The sequence below is a fragment of the Anguilla anguilla genome, chromosome 10 (assembly GCF_013347855.1).
Source record: "Anguilla anguilla isolate fAngAng1 chromosome 10, fAngAng1.pri, whole genome shotgun sequence".
Classification (NCBI taxonomy): Eukaryota; Metazoa; Chordata; class Actinopteri; order Anguilliformes; family Anguillidae; genus Anguilla; species Anguilla anguilla.
Window position 1 is genome coordinate 41046174 of NC_049210.1, and position 15376 is coordinate 41061549.

Here is a 15376-nt window from a genome sequence, read left to right on the forward strand (position 1 = left end):
CTGCAATTTAGGATAAACCATTAAAGTCAAATTATTTCAAAGTTACTTACGACTTGCTCCTTTTTGCTCGGGTAAGCCACTCGTCCCCCTTTCACCGGCATCCTACACTTACAACGTGGTCAAATAAAAAAAAGAACAGATCTTAACCGTAAAACAACCTGCAGATAACTACAACTACGGGGAGAATAAGACTTCTTTGCGGTCTTTAACCTCGGAAACAGATCATGACTCTTGTCGTCGGTCCGGCAAATGTTATAATGAAGGATCTGGACCTCGCTACCCACATAGACTTCTTAAGCAACAATCCCAGTGAAGTCGAGGGGAGCCGAAACATTCTTACAGAGTAGGCTACACATTTCGACCAAGAACAACCTACTTTCAGAATGTACCAAGGCGAGGAGGGAGGTGTCATCTCAATTGTGCGAAAATAATGACCCCTTAACGTTCCCGGTTTCTTTCACCTTACATCAAAGGTATTAGTGTACTCAGTGTGAAGTCCTCGACGTATGTCCACCCATGTAAAATTAACCAATGAACAATTGCACGTTTCGTATTTTGCCCCGCTCCCCCTTTGAACACGATGGCTTCCTCCGCCGTGGTGACATCGATTTTTAACTGTTGTCCCAAAGTTCCAAAGCAAACAATTGCGGTTTGTGTGTATACATAAAATGGTTTCATTGTAGCGCTTCATACAGAAACACTTGCGAGTACAGAGACCAGCTTTGGTGTAGAGACAAATTGGTCTGTTTATCATGTTCACCCGTGTCCCCAAACTGCATTGCATGGTGGCGCACAGTTCACGGTGTTTAATATGGGTCATGTTTTCTTTAACAGAATGTGCGTTGTAAACAGGTTTTAAGAAATCGCGATGATTTCTCTATTTTTATTTTGCAATGCTGCATGTAATTCTCCAAATGAGAAAGAGGTGTACTCCCCAATACCTGTGCCCAATTGGTGGAATCATCATTCATTAACAAACTGCACACCAATGAATTTAAACTAAACAAAAGGCTTGAACTTCAGCTAGGAAGCTGGAAAGTTCAAAGTCTACAGTAGCCTACGCATGCACAATTCTGTCTTAACCACTTATGGTCAGCAAACCGAGAGAGCAGGCTATAATGCACCTTGAATGTATTCATAATCTCCAAAAAAAAAAAAAAAGTTACTCATGCGTACAGAGCCCTGTCTACAAGTCATTAATTAAAATGATCTAAATCTAGTCCTGTCGTTAAAAGTTTTGATATCAAAATGAGGCCAAGTTACAACAAACAATTTTGGCTATCTGAGCTCACACAAATTGAACAAGCTGTAATCCAAAGCAATGCTACCCAATGTCTCCTAAAATAATTTCATGTATCTTGGCCCTCTGTTTTTTCATCTTGCCATCTGAAAAGAATGTGGTCATTCGCTTCAGCCCTGGCTGGGCAAAGCCTGCAATAGCAGACAATGGTTTTAGGGCCTACCCTTTCAATAAAAGATGTTCTTTATTGACCTGGTTTATTTATTAATTTTTTATTTTTATTTATTTTTTAAATATTTTGTATTAATGTTTTTATGGTGTGTGCAGGTTTGAATCCACATGCAGCATTCTATGAAGTGAACTCATTGTCTCAGGATACTGCATATGGAAAGCTGCCAAATGACTTTGCATTATTCATCTGAATAAAATGTTCCTTTATCCAGAGCGCGTAGCATGCCATTAAGCAGGTATGTTCAGCTTGTGTGTGCTCAACTTATGTAGGGAAATACACCCAAAGGCCATTAAAAGGATCTCTACTGTTAATGTGAGAGAGGTGGGTTTCTGCATAAAGGGTTCATGTAATGGCTTCCTTGAGACATAACATGAATAGGGCTCACACGATCACAAAAGGCTGACATCAGTGTATGCGGTCATTGCTCGCTTTAGACCTCCCCAACCAAATCCTTCTCTAAAAACAAAAAAAAAAAAAACAACATAAAATACAGTGGTCTTTTGTCAGTTCCTAACCTCCCCTGCTACGCATGAGGTCACAATCACGTTCAATTAACGTTACGGGCGTGATACCGTGGCGTTGGCTATGCCGGAGACCCCACGTCGATTGTCTGTGCGCATGCGCCTGTTTGTGTGTATGCATGTGCGTGTGTGTGTGTGTGTGTGTGCATCTGTTGCTCATGACGTTTATAAGCCCTATGTAGGTCAGATGGTCCATTACCCCCACCCCCACCCTTCCTGCCACTGCCCCCCTCACACACTGGCCAAAACTGCTAAATACTGCTCACATACTAGCCAAACACATCAGGAATAGCCATGATCATTTAGCAGTGTGTGTGTGTGCGTGTGTGTGTGAGGGGTTGATGAGTACACACAGTAGCCATATCTCTGGGTGGGCGAATGTGTAGGAAGCAAACGTTCAACTGCCTGATATCCATCTCAAACAGCATAATTATGTGTATGTAGAGGGGAGCCATGTTGACTGAGGGAGAGTGGTGACAGTCAGTCCCTATGAGCTGTTTGGGCTGAGGGGACCTGTTGGTTGGGCAGAACCGTAGCCCTCCTGAGTAAACGCAAAACCAGTGTCCCTTATAGGAAGCATCCCTATACAGTATGCCAAGGGCCAGCTAAAGAAATCCTCTTTTCCTTCACTCACTTGCTTTTTTCCTTTCTCTTTAAAATCATGTTTCGGGTTTTGGGTTTGTGGGCCTATTCTCAAAAGCGGTTGATACTGTGGTAGGTAGCTCTTCCAAAGCCAATTTTAGACTCAGACAAAAGCAGGAATTGTTTGGAAAAAATAAATGAATGAATCAGCATATTCAGTGCGTATACCCAGACAGCATCTGGGACGAACCCAGCCCAAAAATTCTCAATCACCTAACACTCACAGGACAAAACCAGAGAGGTTCAGCATCATGCAAAGGAATTTGTTTTAGCGTGTAGGCTACCCACGCACAATGTTCCAGTGGTAATTTGGCCCATGGAAAAAGCGATTGAACTGACAGTGAGCCGGCGCAAAAATATAGGCTAGCCTTCACATAGGCCTGCAGCATTAACAGTAGACCAAAGGCCTACATGCAACCACCAACAGAGGCGCATTGATTAACGCGGGTAAATTTAGCACAGTTAGCTGCATTTCTTTGTTTCCCCTGTAGGCGTTTTGGCGGAATTTTCTGTTTCGTCAATTTGTCGAACACGTTAATTAAGGGCGGGGAAAAAAACAAACAGAGGGCGGAAAATCTCCCGGAGGATCAAAAGGGGCGACGCGCTCCAGATATCTGGCAGCCATCAGCATTTCGGCCTGCTGCACGCCGTTTTCATCTGGAGAGGGGGGGGGGCGGTGGGGCTTTTTGGCTCCGCGGCGACGCGTCAGCAATCCTGGACATAAGGTGAGAGGTGTGGGAGAGGAGGGAGAGGAGGGAGAGTGCCAGCAACGGAGACAGAAGGTGGGTCCTCGCACTCTCAAGTGCACTGCTGAGCTGACAGTTAGAAAAAAATAAAAATTGTTTCGATAGCCGTTACGTGCGATTCGCATGCACTTCTGGCGAATCCCCTTGTCCTGCGGGTGCCATATAACTCATTTCAGCGTGTTAAACTGTGCATAAAAATAGAAAACCTTCACAATCCCATTGGCTATTTCTCAATATGAGCCAAATATTTTTAAATAACGCTGGCAATTTCAGCTGGAGTTGTGCGAAATGTACTCATCCAGTCCAGGGCTAAGAAGAATATTTTAAATGAAGGCACCTGGCATTGCCTGAAATACGTACTGACACTAAGAGGGACAGATCAAAGCAGCCATCAGTTTGCGAATGAATAAATCATAGGTTTTTTTTTTTAAAGTGTAAGCAAGTCCTGTGCCAAAAATAAGATGAATAATCCTGCATTTAAAAAAAAAAACATAGGCCACTGTCCTCGCGCTGGAATTATGCAAAGCAGATGACCTCAAACCATTTAAGCGAGCGACTGGTCGAGTGACCATTAAATAAAGCGTATAAGAGACTCATCCAGAGCAATACTTCACGGGAACACTAGGGGGACACATCAAAGCACAATACCGCGTACAGAAAGGCCTCTTTTCTGGTCTAAGGGTTTTTGTGGTCTGCTCTTCGATGGTATTCCCGTTTCGCACACATCTGTGTAAACAACGGGTTATCCGCGTCTCTTGCGATTTGGACTGTGTACAAGTCAGTAGTGCGCTTTCTGCCGACTAAAGAGGAAATACTTATTTTAAGATTCTAAATATCTCTGGGGGGCACTGGCGTTTGGCTTTAATGTTGAACGTTCTCTCCTGCTATCAGCTGTCAAAGGGAGCCAGATCTCTTGATGTGTGTCCCTGTGACACACCCAAATCCCTCTTATCACAACACTCACTGTACATTGCATTACATTACATTACAATACCATGTATGAGGATACCTGGTTTCCATGAGGACTAAAAAATGCCAAAAATAAATGAACTCAGGAATGGCATCTTTCAGGGGGCTGCCACTTGCCAACCTACCCAACCCCGTGGCTACAGCTGTGAGGTCACTCCCCCCACCCCACCCCTTTTCACAGACCTGGGAGTGACAGCACACTCATTATACATTAAATAAAATTACATATAAATAGTAACAGGCTCTTCATTCCATTATTTGAATGTATATTAAAAATGCATTTTTCCACCATTGTGTGTGTAAGGAAAGAACCCCCATATGGTGCATAAGTATAATATATTCACAGGGACACCTACAGGCTATTTGATTTCATATTTGTTTTGATTGCTTTATGTCCTTTAGAGACCGCTACTAAATATAACCCTGACATCATGCAGGGAGTGTCTTTCTCTAGGGGCTCTCTCTTCATAAGGGTCATTTATTTAAAAAAATAATTGTAATGTAATATATAGTGTAAATTTGGCCCTTGGGAAATTTAATTTGCCAATGAAATCATGTCTGTAAACTCTCCTGTCTGATACAGTGTGTTATAAAAGGCATTAAGCTAACACCCTTCCAGCCTGCATAATGCAGTTTAAGCGCAGGACGCTGGGAGTGGAGATTGACTGCAGCATCGATTTGATCCCTGCAGCCGAGAACAGGACAGCGACTTCCTGTCCCGGGCACGTGTATGTTGTGAACCGTGTGCGTGTGCGACTGTTACATCACTTCCTGTGTATGCTTTCTGGATTCATCTCCCCGCTTGCAGCTGACATGCCAAATCAATCCTGCCTGTGTAAATTCTTGAGTATCGCGGCATAGCTACGATTGGCCCCTTCGTACTGCAAATCACTCATTCTCTCTGCCAATCTGGCAAAGGATCATAAGAACTTAAAAACAGTGATGGGGAGGGCTACATTTTCTGAAGCCCAGAGAGAGAGAAAAAAAATTCACCCAGGGAAGAAAAAAAAAATTTGGTCAGGTAACAGGATTGCCCCAGCTTTAACATTCAAACAATTTATTCCCACAAAACTTTAAATTTAAATTAAGTTTTGATTAATTATGCCCGTTAAAATGATAGCTGGAAGATTCGGCTATAATGATTCCCACCCAACCTTCATTAATTCCCAGAGAATGACCCAGGACGGCCCTTCAGTAGTCTGTGCTGGCACCGGCTCAACGTCCAGGTGTGGAATTATTTCCCATCAACTCGCAGTAAAAAAAAAATTAAAGCAGGCCCCCCTTTGGTACAGGGTTGCTAACGGTTTCCGTTACTGCTGACAGGAGAGGAGGAGAGGGGAAGAGGGTGCAGCCTCGCCCCACCCCTCACCACATCTCCCAGGCAACGCAGGGAGAATAGCTGTGAGCTACGCGGAGATAAATGAGGAGGTAGGGTGGGGGGCGGGGGGGGTGTTCCATCTGTATGGAGGCATCAGTCAGGGCTGTAGATCTCCCGAATTCCCCAACCGCATCCCAAAAGTGTCACATCCCTCACTGTGGTGGAGAGAAACAGCAGTTGTGCCCAGCATGTACCAGATGGGGAATCACAAGATAGGTACTTCTGAGCCCGTATCCCCAGTGTCTCAGAGTAGGACCACTGATCTAGGATCAGGTTTTCCCAGTCAATATCGCAGCCTTATCCATTTTGAGGTAAAATGTCAAACTAACCCTAGATCAGGGTGTGTGTATTCATAAAGCATCTGAGCAGGAGCACTGATCTTGGATTAGATTTCCCCTGTCAATGTCCTAACCTCGTCCATTGCACGCCAACAAGCCAACCTGATCCAAGACTAGCACTCCTGATGCTTTATGAATACAGGCCCTGGATTCCCTGTAGGGGTCCTGCTACCAGTAGCCAGCTGTAGCCCAGCTAATGTGCAGCTATGTGACTGCAGAGGGGCCCTGTGCGAATGCCCAATGAGGGAGGGGTTTCAGTTGCCAGGGCGACTACCCCTGAACTCATCGATCTCCAGTAACTCCTCTGGTCAGATCAAGCCCCTGCAGCCCCGGCTGCTCTAGACTGCGCTCGACTGCGCAGGCCTCTGTCCCAGGAGCCGCAGCAGCAGCAGCTCAGCGCAGGCTCTGCGGGAAAGAAGCCGTGGGTCTGCCCCGCGCATGTTCCGGAAGCTTGGGCCCACGGTTCCTCCTGGGCATTCCGAATAGGAAGAACGGGCAAATTAAGGAAATACCAAGAAATGCTATGTGCAAGTTAGACAGCTGCATCCTGTGTGATTTCAAGGGTTGAACGCAGCTAAACCGAATACACTTCATGAGTGCTAGTAGCTGCTCTCCTACAGTTACAATGCACTGGTAAACTACCACATACAAGATCATCTGGGCATCATAAAAACAAGCAAAACCCTTGCCTTCAGGGGGGAAAAATTCCCCAAACATACCAGATCAAATTTAATACTTCATGGCATTTATTCCTGCAGGCAAATCTCACATGATATGCCAACAAATGTTGGTTTTCTCTCTCTCCTCTCATCACGCCATTTCTTACTGCATTTTGTTCCAGAAAACCTGGGTCTTTTTATGCCAACCCTTTTGTGTAAAACTATGATTTATCTTGTCTGGCATGACCACCTCATGTCTCACCTAAGGATTGAAACGTTAAATAGCCTTTTATTGGAATTTAACGTGATGGGGAGGGGAACTGTCGGGTCTACCAACGTGTGGCCTTAACTCAACGCAACGGACTATCCGCGCTACGCAAGCACGAGCCCGTAGAGCGTTCGCTAGTGTCTTCAGCCTCCTTTTTAATTAGAGTCGTTTTCAGATCGTTGACAGATGCGCGCGTGTCGGCCCAAGAGATTAAGCTGATCATACTTAGACTCATTAACGTAAAATGAACATTGGGTGCTCCAAGGATTAGTGATGACTAATTGAGTTTCTCAGAAACTGAGGCGACGTCCCGTGGGCGGTACTCCGAGACGTTTAGCGCATTTTATAAACAAGTGAAGTAAGACGAGAAAATAATCCGAACGGATAATTTATAAGGAAACAGATGTGTCCTGCATTCTTGGTCAATTTTGCGCCGATGACACTGCTTTTATTCTGTCTCCTTCGAGAGACACGAAGATGGCAATTTCCTGAAGAAAACCCCTTTATTTAGCTCTAGAGCTTGGCTCCAAGAAAAATTTTAAATCACCAAAAAATACTGCACATTTAACGTCAGATACTCTAACGTCTGTTTATCTCCTGATAGATTAAAAAAGACAAAATCGTGAAAACTAATTTAAAAATATTTTCAATGACTTTTTTATTTTTATTTTTTAGACATGTTTATTTATATACAGCCTACGTTTATGTTTACATGTTTTATGATTTATTTGAATGGTCAATCAAATAGGTGAGTTCGGCAGGTCTCAATCACTTTGCGGTGATGATCATGAATAATGAAGAACTTTTAATGAAAAAAATTCTATTCAGTTATGAGCAGTTACTTATGGTGTGGTAAAGATAATTGCAATGAACCACAATACATCGCATTCAAACATAAGAGAGAGATGTGATGAGGGTTCAGGGAGAGACACTGTAAACTGGGAATTAGGTCAAACTGAGAGAAATATAAAATGGGTGAGTTTTAAATATAGATTTAAGAACACGCACGTCGAGGGGAGGTCGCTCCACAGTGTCAGGGTGCAGACGAAAAATACATACATGACCAGCAGGGGGCGAAAGAGGCCCCATAACGTTTTTTTTTCTTTTAAATTAGCGAATTAATTTTCAATTCATTTGCTGACTTGAATTAGAAATGTGGCTCGGAAGAGGCGAACTACGAACATATTTGTAATTGTCATTGAATCACAGTCAGTGGTGGCTGTACCACCAGAAACAGGAGTTAGGTAACACTTGACAGTAAGGTCACATTAATTGGCATCAGCTAATGTGATTATACTAACTACTGAAAAGTCCATCTGTACAGCTTTGTTAAAGTATTTGTACATCATTAATTCATGTTAACCACTAGATTAGTTAATGCCAATTCATATTGGAGTTAAAATGGTTAATTTATACGTTTATTCTATGTTTTGTTAATGTATAAATCATCATGTAACTACTACATTAGTTAATGTATTTGTTAAGTACTAACTAATGAAAAGGTAAATTCATGCTTAATTAATGTATATGTACATCATTAATTCATGTTAACAACTACATTAGTTAATGCCATTTCATGTGACCTTATTTTAAAGTGTTACTGAGCAGTTATTTTAGTGCATATTTTTATCATTCATTATCATCACCACCGCAAAGCGATTGTGACCAACACAACCCACTTCTTTGATTGGCCATTAAAAGAAAACATAAAAGAATTTAAAAAATAAAACAAGTTGGCTTCGTAATTACTTTCAGAACAGTCTGAGGTGTGTGGGTGTCCTGATTTTCCTGTAAAGTCATGACTGAAATAGCTTTTCAAAACCAGACTGTTTTAATTAAATATAGTCAAGAGAGAAGATCATTGACAACAACATGTGCTGGGCTATTTTAGGTCTTTGACGTCAAACAGCCCACAGCAAATTAGAGAGGGGAAACGCAAAACATAAATACAGGAAAATTTATATTGTTCACATGGATACAGAAAAACCTGCAGAAAACATCTAAGACTATTTTAACTGCAACACCTATATTATGGATAAAACAGAAATATTTTTTTTTTAAATTAAGAGAAATTTTGTTCCAATTTTCTCAGCTTCAGTGTGTTAAATGCTTATCAAACTTCAATGAAACAACTGCACTGGAATTAACTGTAGTAATAGAACTGAAAGGACTACCTTGTATTATTCTCCATATAATTTATTTATGCGCATATACACACTAACTGGCTACTCTGACCATAATGGTAAATGTTGAGATTAATCCTTATGAGAACGTATAGGCCTACCTCCTTGAACAGAAGCTTAAGTAAATGGAAACAAAATCAAATAAAAAGAAACCAACACCGAAAACAATTAAATGAAAACTGGTACTTAGTATGGATGTGTACACCTATGCTTGTGTTGGTCTGCTGTTAAACCAGGCAGGGTATGTAGAATTATACGTAGCACAGGCTGTTCTCTCAAAAGCAGATATAAATTAATGAGAAAAAAAAATTAATTCAAAATGAACTCCTAGGGAAGGTATTAGGCTGGGTTTATCAAACACCCACAGGGCTATTGGTCAGCATAGGCCAGTTGTACAAACGATTGGTGGGTCTAAACTATTTCCTCGGTCTTTGGTTTCGCTCATAGAGCTCCCTTAAGTGGAAAAACACACCTCAACAAACCAAAAAAAGAAAAACAGAATAAATGATAAATATATTCACAAACAAGGTAAACAAGGCAAAAGAACGAAAAATGAAAATACCTGCCGGTGGCGCTGAGCGAAATTGGGAACCGAGACTCGTCGGGGTTCGTACAGGTACAGGTAGCGCGGTTCCCTGTTCCAGTAAAAGCTGTCCCGGGAACAGCTGCCGAAGAGCAAGTCTGTGGCGTACTGGTCCCTACAAGGAGACAGCCCCATTAGCACGATTAGCCTGCAGACACTGATTCACAGAATCGCAGCCGGGGGAGGAAGGTACGTAATGTGTTGTGGGACTGAATTCGAATTGTGGCTCTAAATGGGGACGTGTGGTTTTTAAAAAAATTCTTAAGATCTCTAAAGGTTTGGGAAGGGTTGAAAACTGAAGGGTTGTTGGTATGGCAGGCTGTTGTGGTGTGGGAAAGCCTCTTCGCCTCAAAGGCTTTCAGACAAAAATGCAAAAATAAGGTAAACCTGTTTTTTAGTCTAAATATAAACATCCAGCCACATCATTGGGTAATGATAGGAGACTCAGACTGTACAAATGACATAGTGGATGGAGCTCCTACACGTGACCAATCAGAACATACTACTTCCTAAAGAAGAATATTATGATTGGTTCAAATCATAATGACTGGAATTCAATGCATGAAGAGTGTGCACTTTTCTGGTAGTCACCACAAACCAGGGACTGTTTTACACTCTATAGACCACACACAATACTACAGGAGAGCCAGTGACCATTTTATACCCTACAGGCCACACAGTACTACAGGAGAGAGATGGTATCAACACTGGTGAGAACTGCAAACCTGTGGGACAGCCTGGTGTGCCACGGGGTGAAACCAATGTAATGGTGAGGAATCCCGGCCAACGAAAACCCAATTAAACCTGGGGTGCATTCCAATCGCTTATTTTATCCTTTCTTGCTTCCTTTCCTGGCATCCGTGTTCCTAGTATGGAAGGCCAAACTGGTCATAAAATATGTGGAATTGATGTCTGGAAGTAAGGGAAGCAAGGAGGTTTAAAAAAAATAATTAAAAAAATAAAAAGCGATTGGAATCACTGGTGTCTGGTCATTGTTGGCTGATGGCGTGAAGCCAAACTACAGCCTGCCATTGTGTCTGTGCTGCCAGAGGTGTCTACGTTTCTTCATGGTGTCCAATGAAGCGTCAGTTTTTTTTATCCTTAAAAACAAAGGCCACAGGTTAAGTACCCAGCCTCATGAACAGAGAGGAAAAGGTTTGAAAAGAGTTACTTAAAGAGAAGGCCGACATGACATCTGACCAAGCTCCAATCACAGGGAGGAAGGAGCTGTCAAGGACAGATTTAATCAAAAACTTCCACCCTGGGAGCTGGCAGTCAAGGACAAACAGCAATAAGCAACACAGAGCCGTAGCACAGCTAACAAGGTCGTAATCCCCCAAGTCACCCCTCTTTATATTACATTTTTGCTTCCTCGTTCTCTTCTTTTAACTAATTTACGGCAGAGATCTAGCTTTAGTACAGTCCCTTCTGGCATAGTTCTGTCATGAGGTGAAGGCGGAGACAACAGCGGCGAAGAGAACCGAACCTCTGCATTCCTATTTCTGAGCAACAAACAAAGCAGAGGCTCGCTTCATTTTGCTGGTCGTAAAAGAAAAAGCCGCGGCGTGGCAGTTACGTTCAGAATGCCACGTATGATAAATAGGTTTCCGTTGAACGTAAACGAGGCCGCCATTAACGGCAAAGGTTATAGCGCAAAAACAGCTTCGCGAAGGGGAAACTGTGCGCTAATTGAAACGGAACGTTTGGGCCCACGTGATTTCTCAGGGAAATTAAAAGGGTCGGCAGATCGGATAAATATGCATCTTCAGCTGTGTTATTATTAACTAACGCTATGGTCTCAGCCAATCAGAGAAGCAGAATTACAATTTTAAAAAATATAAATCTACCAATAATAAATTCAAAAAGCAGCATAAGACAGATGCCGCACACCGAAGTAATCACCGAAGCAATCGGATTTGATCAAGGGTGTTATTTTTCCATCTTACCAAGCCCTGTGCGGACGATTTACAGCCAGAGAGAGATTTAAACATCACACGAGGCAGGGTGGGGTGGGGTGGGGGTGGGGGGGTGGGGTGGAGTGGGGCTGTGGGGCCCTTGATGGATGTTTGCTGCCCTTTGGCACCATAGACATCAGAATGTGGCCTTGTCACAGACAACTTCACCCCCCCCCCCCCCTCAGAAATCCATTTCGGGGGGGGGAAGCAACATGATGGATGGCTGCACGGGGGCATTTATTCTGGCCACTCTGAAGACCAGCCATCCAGGGCCTTGTTAGTCAATCACGGAAAGCCCGTCAAATCAATCCCGATGGCTTAACGAGGCAACGCCCCCCCTCACCCCCCCTCCTCCCAGCAGTCCGCACACTCGTCCGTGACCCCAACCCTTCTCTGGGCGACCAGCGGCTCGACCTCGTGTGAAGAGAGGGCTCATTCCCCACGCTCGGGTGAGCAAGACGGACAGCTAAAACTAAACAAACAAAAAATAAAATAGATAAGTGTATGGAAGAAACGCAAGCAGCGCATGACAACTGCTCGTCAGGCTGTAACGGGTGCAGCTGCCACTCAGTTGTCTGAACCAATGAAACAGGCTTGGGCTGTCCAGAGCAGAATGCAACGATTGGTTCTAATCAGTGAGTGACCGGTTGCCCCGCCTATTTTAGCTTCAGTAAAGCCAAATTTTCCTATATGTACTTCTGGGCGTGGTGTCCTCTGGCGTCAAAATAAGGCGCTGTCATTAAAAAAAAAGAATCCCACAGTCCCTGAGGCAGTCTGGCAATCATGTGACTGCTAGTTGAAACCCCCCCCCCCCCAAGCAGCATGTTCATATGTTGAAAGATGGATAATGAATTATGATTTGATGATGCAGTAGTTCAAATGTAATTTGACTAATGCTCAGTATCGGGGTATACAGTCATCCTTTTTCCAATAAGTCAGAAGAGACAAGCTGTTCCATAATTAGCAACACTGGAAATAATCGTTAACTATATCTTTAATTTTACTGTTTTTTTTTTTTTTGCCTTTCCCCTCTTCCCTGTTCAAAAGCGCTCATTAATATATGTGTTGCCCTGCGGGACTACTGGCCACAGCCCACACTAACGCAGTCAGAATTGGAACAACAATAATGTGGCTTAACCTGGCTACCCAGCAACCCTGCAACCCAACCACCTAGCCACCAGGAAACCAAAGGCTGTATTCCCTGTAGGCTCTGAAAAATCAATGGTGACCCAGAAAGCAGCGTGTTAATTACCCATAACCCCCCAGTGAACAGCACAACCTTGCTGCAATTACACGCTTCATTAATGGCAGCGACTACAATTTGCTCCCACTATTAAATTACTGCTCTAAATCACAACTGCGCTACACTTAACCTGATTCAACACACACACACACACACACACACACAAGCGCTAAAGATCAGATTGATTGACATGTCAGCTTTGACAAACGGTCGGGTTCAAACTGATGTGACCCATTTCCTGTGCGGTTAGATTAAAGCAGTGCGCTGGACCAAATCCAGCATGCATCTCCCCACACCTCAGTACCCTAATGGGACTGGCAGTCCCACATGTGAGCGCACATGCTCGCACATGCACACGCACATGTCAGCGCACACGCTCGCACACGCACACGCACACGTCAAGGCACACGCTCGCACACGCACGCGCCAGCGCACACGCACGTCAACGCACACGCTCGCGCCAGCGCACACGCACACGCTCGCACACGCACACGTCAGCGCACACGCACATGCTCGCACACGCACACGTCAGTGCACACGCACATCCTCGCACACGCACACGCTCGCACACGCACGTCAACGCACACGCTCGCGCCAGCGCACACGCACACGCTCGCACACGCACACGTCAGCGCACACGCACATGCTCGCACACGCACACGTCAGTGCACACGCACATCCTCGCACACGCACATGCTCGCACACGCACATGTCAGCGCACATACTCGCACACGCACATGTCAGCGCACACGCACATGCTCGCACACGCACATGTCAGCGCACATACTCGCACACGCACATGTCAGCGCACACGCACATGCTCGCACACGTCAGCGCACATACTCGCACACGCACATGTCAGCGTACACGCACACGCACGCGCCAGCGCACACGCACATGCTCGCACACGCACATGTCAGCGCACATACTCGCACACGCACGCGCCAGCGCACACGCACATGCTCGCACACGCACATGTCAATGCACATGTCAGCGCACACACTCGTGCTCCAAGCCAAGAGACGCAGGTGCCTGAAGTCACACAGAGAAGGAGTATCCAAATTCCACGTAGCCTACAGAGCGGGCAGTCACACATACGCTTACGCACACACGCGCTGTCCAGGCCTAGCGAGATGCCAACCGTCACCCAGAATGCCAATATCACACATTCCATGTGGTGTACAGTGAACATCACACACACACACACATACATACATACACACACAGACAGACACACACACACACACACACGCTGTCCAGGCCTAGCGCCTAGCGAGATGCCAACAGTCACCCAGAACGCCAATATCACACACACAATCACACAATCACACAGAGAGCGATGGAGAAAAAGAGAGCCAGAGACTGAGAGAGAGAGATGTTTCCCCAGAGCATTGACTGACAGCCTGGGCATATCCCACCATCCCCTAGCCTTTACTGTCACATCGAGTTTTGCGCAAATGCTGGAGTGTCACTGACAACACTGAGAAACCTGAGCCCAAGCTATTTGACCATGGGGCATGTGCACACACACACACACACACACACACACACACACACATTTCCTCTCTCACACATACACATAGACTCATTCTCTCTTGCTCTCTCTCTTACACACACACACAAATGAAATGAAAACACGTTCACTGACAACAAAGGCAGGTAGTGTCTGCATTTATGCTAGTAAATGCAAACATGAGTACATATATGTGTGTGTGTGTGTGTGTGTGTGTGTGGTACACACTGTCAGGTCCAGTCATCACTCAGACTGTCAGAATGGAACGGGTCGTGGGAGCTGCTCGTGTCAGATGTGACACCGAAAAACAGAGGCCCATGGGGGGGGGGGGGGCAGACATGTGACCGCAGAGAGAACTCTGTCCCGCCCAGCTCCCAGGACTCGAACAGCCTGCTGCATCGCCTCTCTGGTCCCTACACCTGCCCCCGAACCAGACCACCCCACACCTGACATCAGGACAGAGATGTACACACTCAGACAGACAGCCACCGCACATACAAAACTGGCAGCAGTTGGGGCGGGTGGTGCGGTGTGCAAGTCGTATGCATTGGCTCGCTAATAAGCAATTTCCAAAATACACCACTGTAAGATCCTATGGGTGCCCCCTCTCCCCACAGCTCAATAGCAGATTCCCAAGGGACCGTCAACAAAAAACTGCGGGAAGAAGGAAAGAAAAAAGGCGCATTTAGACAAAGCGCAGGGTCGCAATTTGGTGGTAAAACGTCGAGACCGTTTCCCCGTGAAGCAGGCCGCTGGGTCGGCCCCCCCGAGCAGAGGCTGAAACCGAAATCCATCGCCCCCGTTAGAGATGCGGAGTGTCCCGGCCCCTGCCCCAAAGCCCTTCTGCGCCAGGCGGGCGTTTTATTAGGGATCCGTCGATAAAAACACGGGTCCAACCGCCACGGG

The 15376-nt window shown here is 45.1% G+C and overlaps 1 protein-coding gene across 4 annotated transcripts in view; it reads right to left on the bottom strand.

Annotated features, from left to right (window-relative positions):
* Positions 1–15376, bottom strand: part of LOC118237445 (tight junction protein ZO-2-like) — an 87999-nt gene that overhangs the window by 50513 nt on the left and 22110 nt on the right. For 2 of the 4 annotated variants that reach the window (XM_035436156.1, XM_035436158.1), the window contains one exon: positions 9739–9874. The exons of 1 other annotated variant lie outside the window; for it this stretch is intronic. Coding sequence is in view for 1 of the 3 variants with exons in the window: in XM_035436154.1 (XP_035292045.1) it covers positions 51–101 (51 nt within the window). In the remaining 2 variants the exon portion in view is untranslated. Of the gene's footprint in view, positions 1–50; positions 360–9738; positions 9875–15376 lie in introns of those variants that run through there. One more of the 4 variants, XM_035436154.1, reaches the window with a different exon arrangement.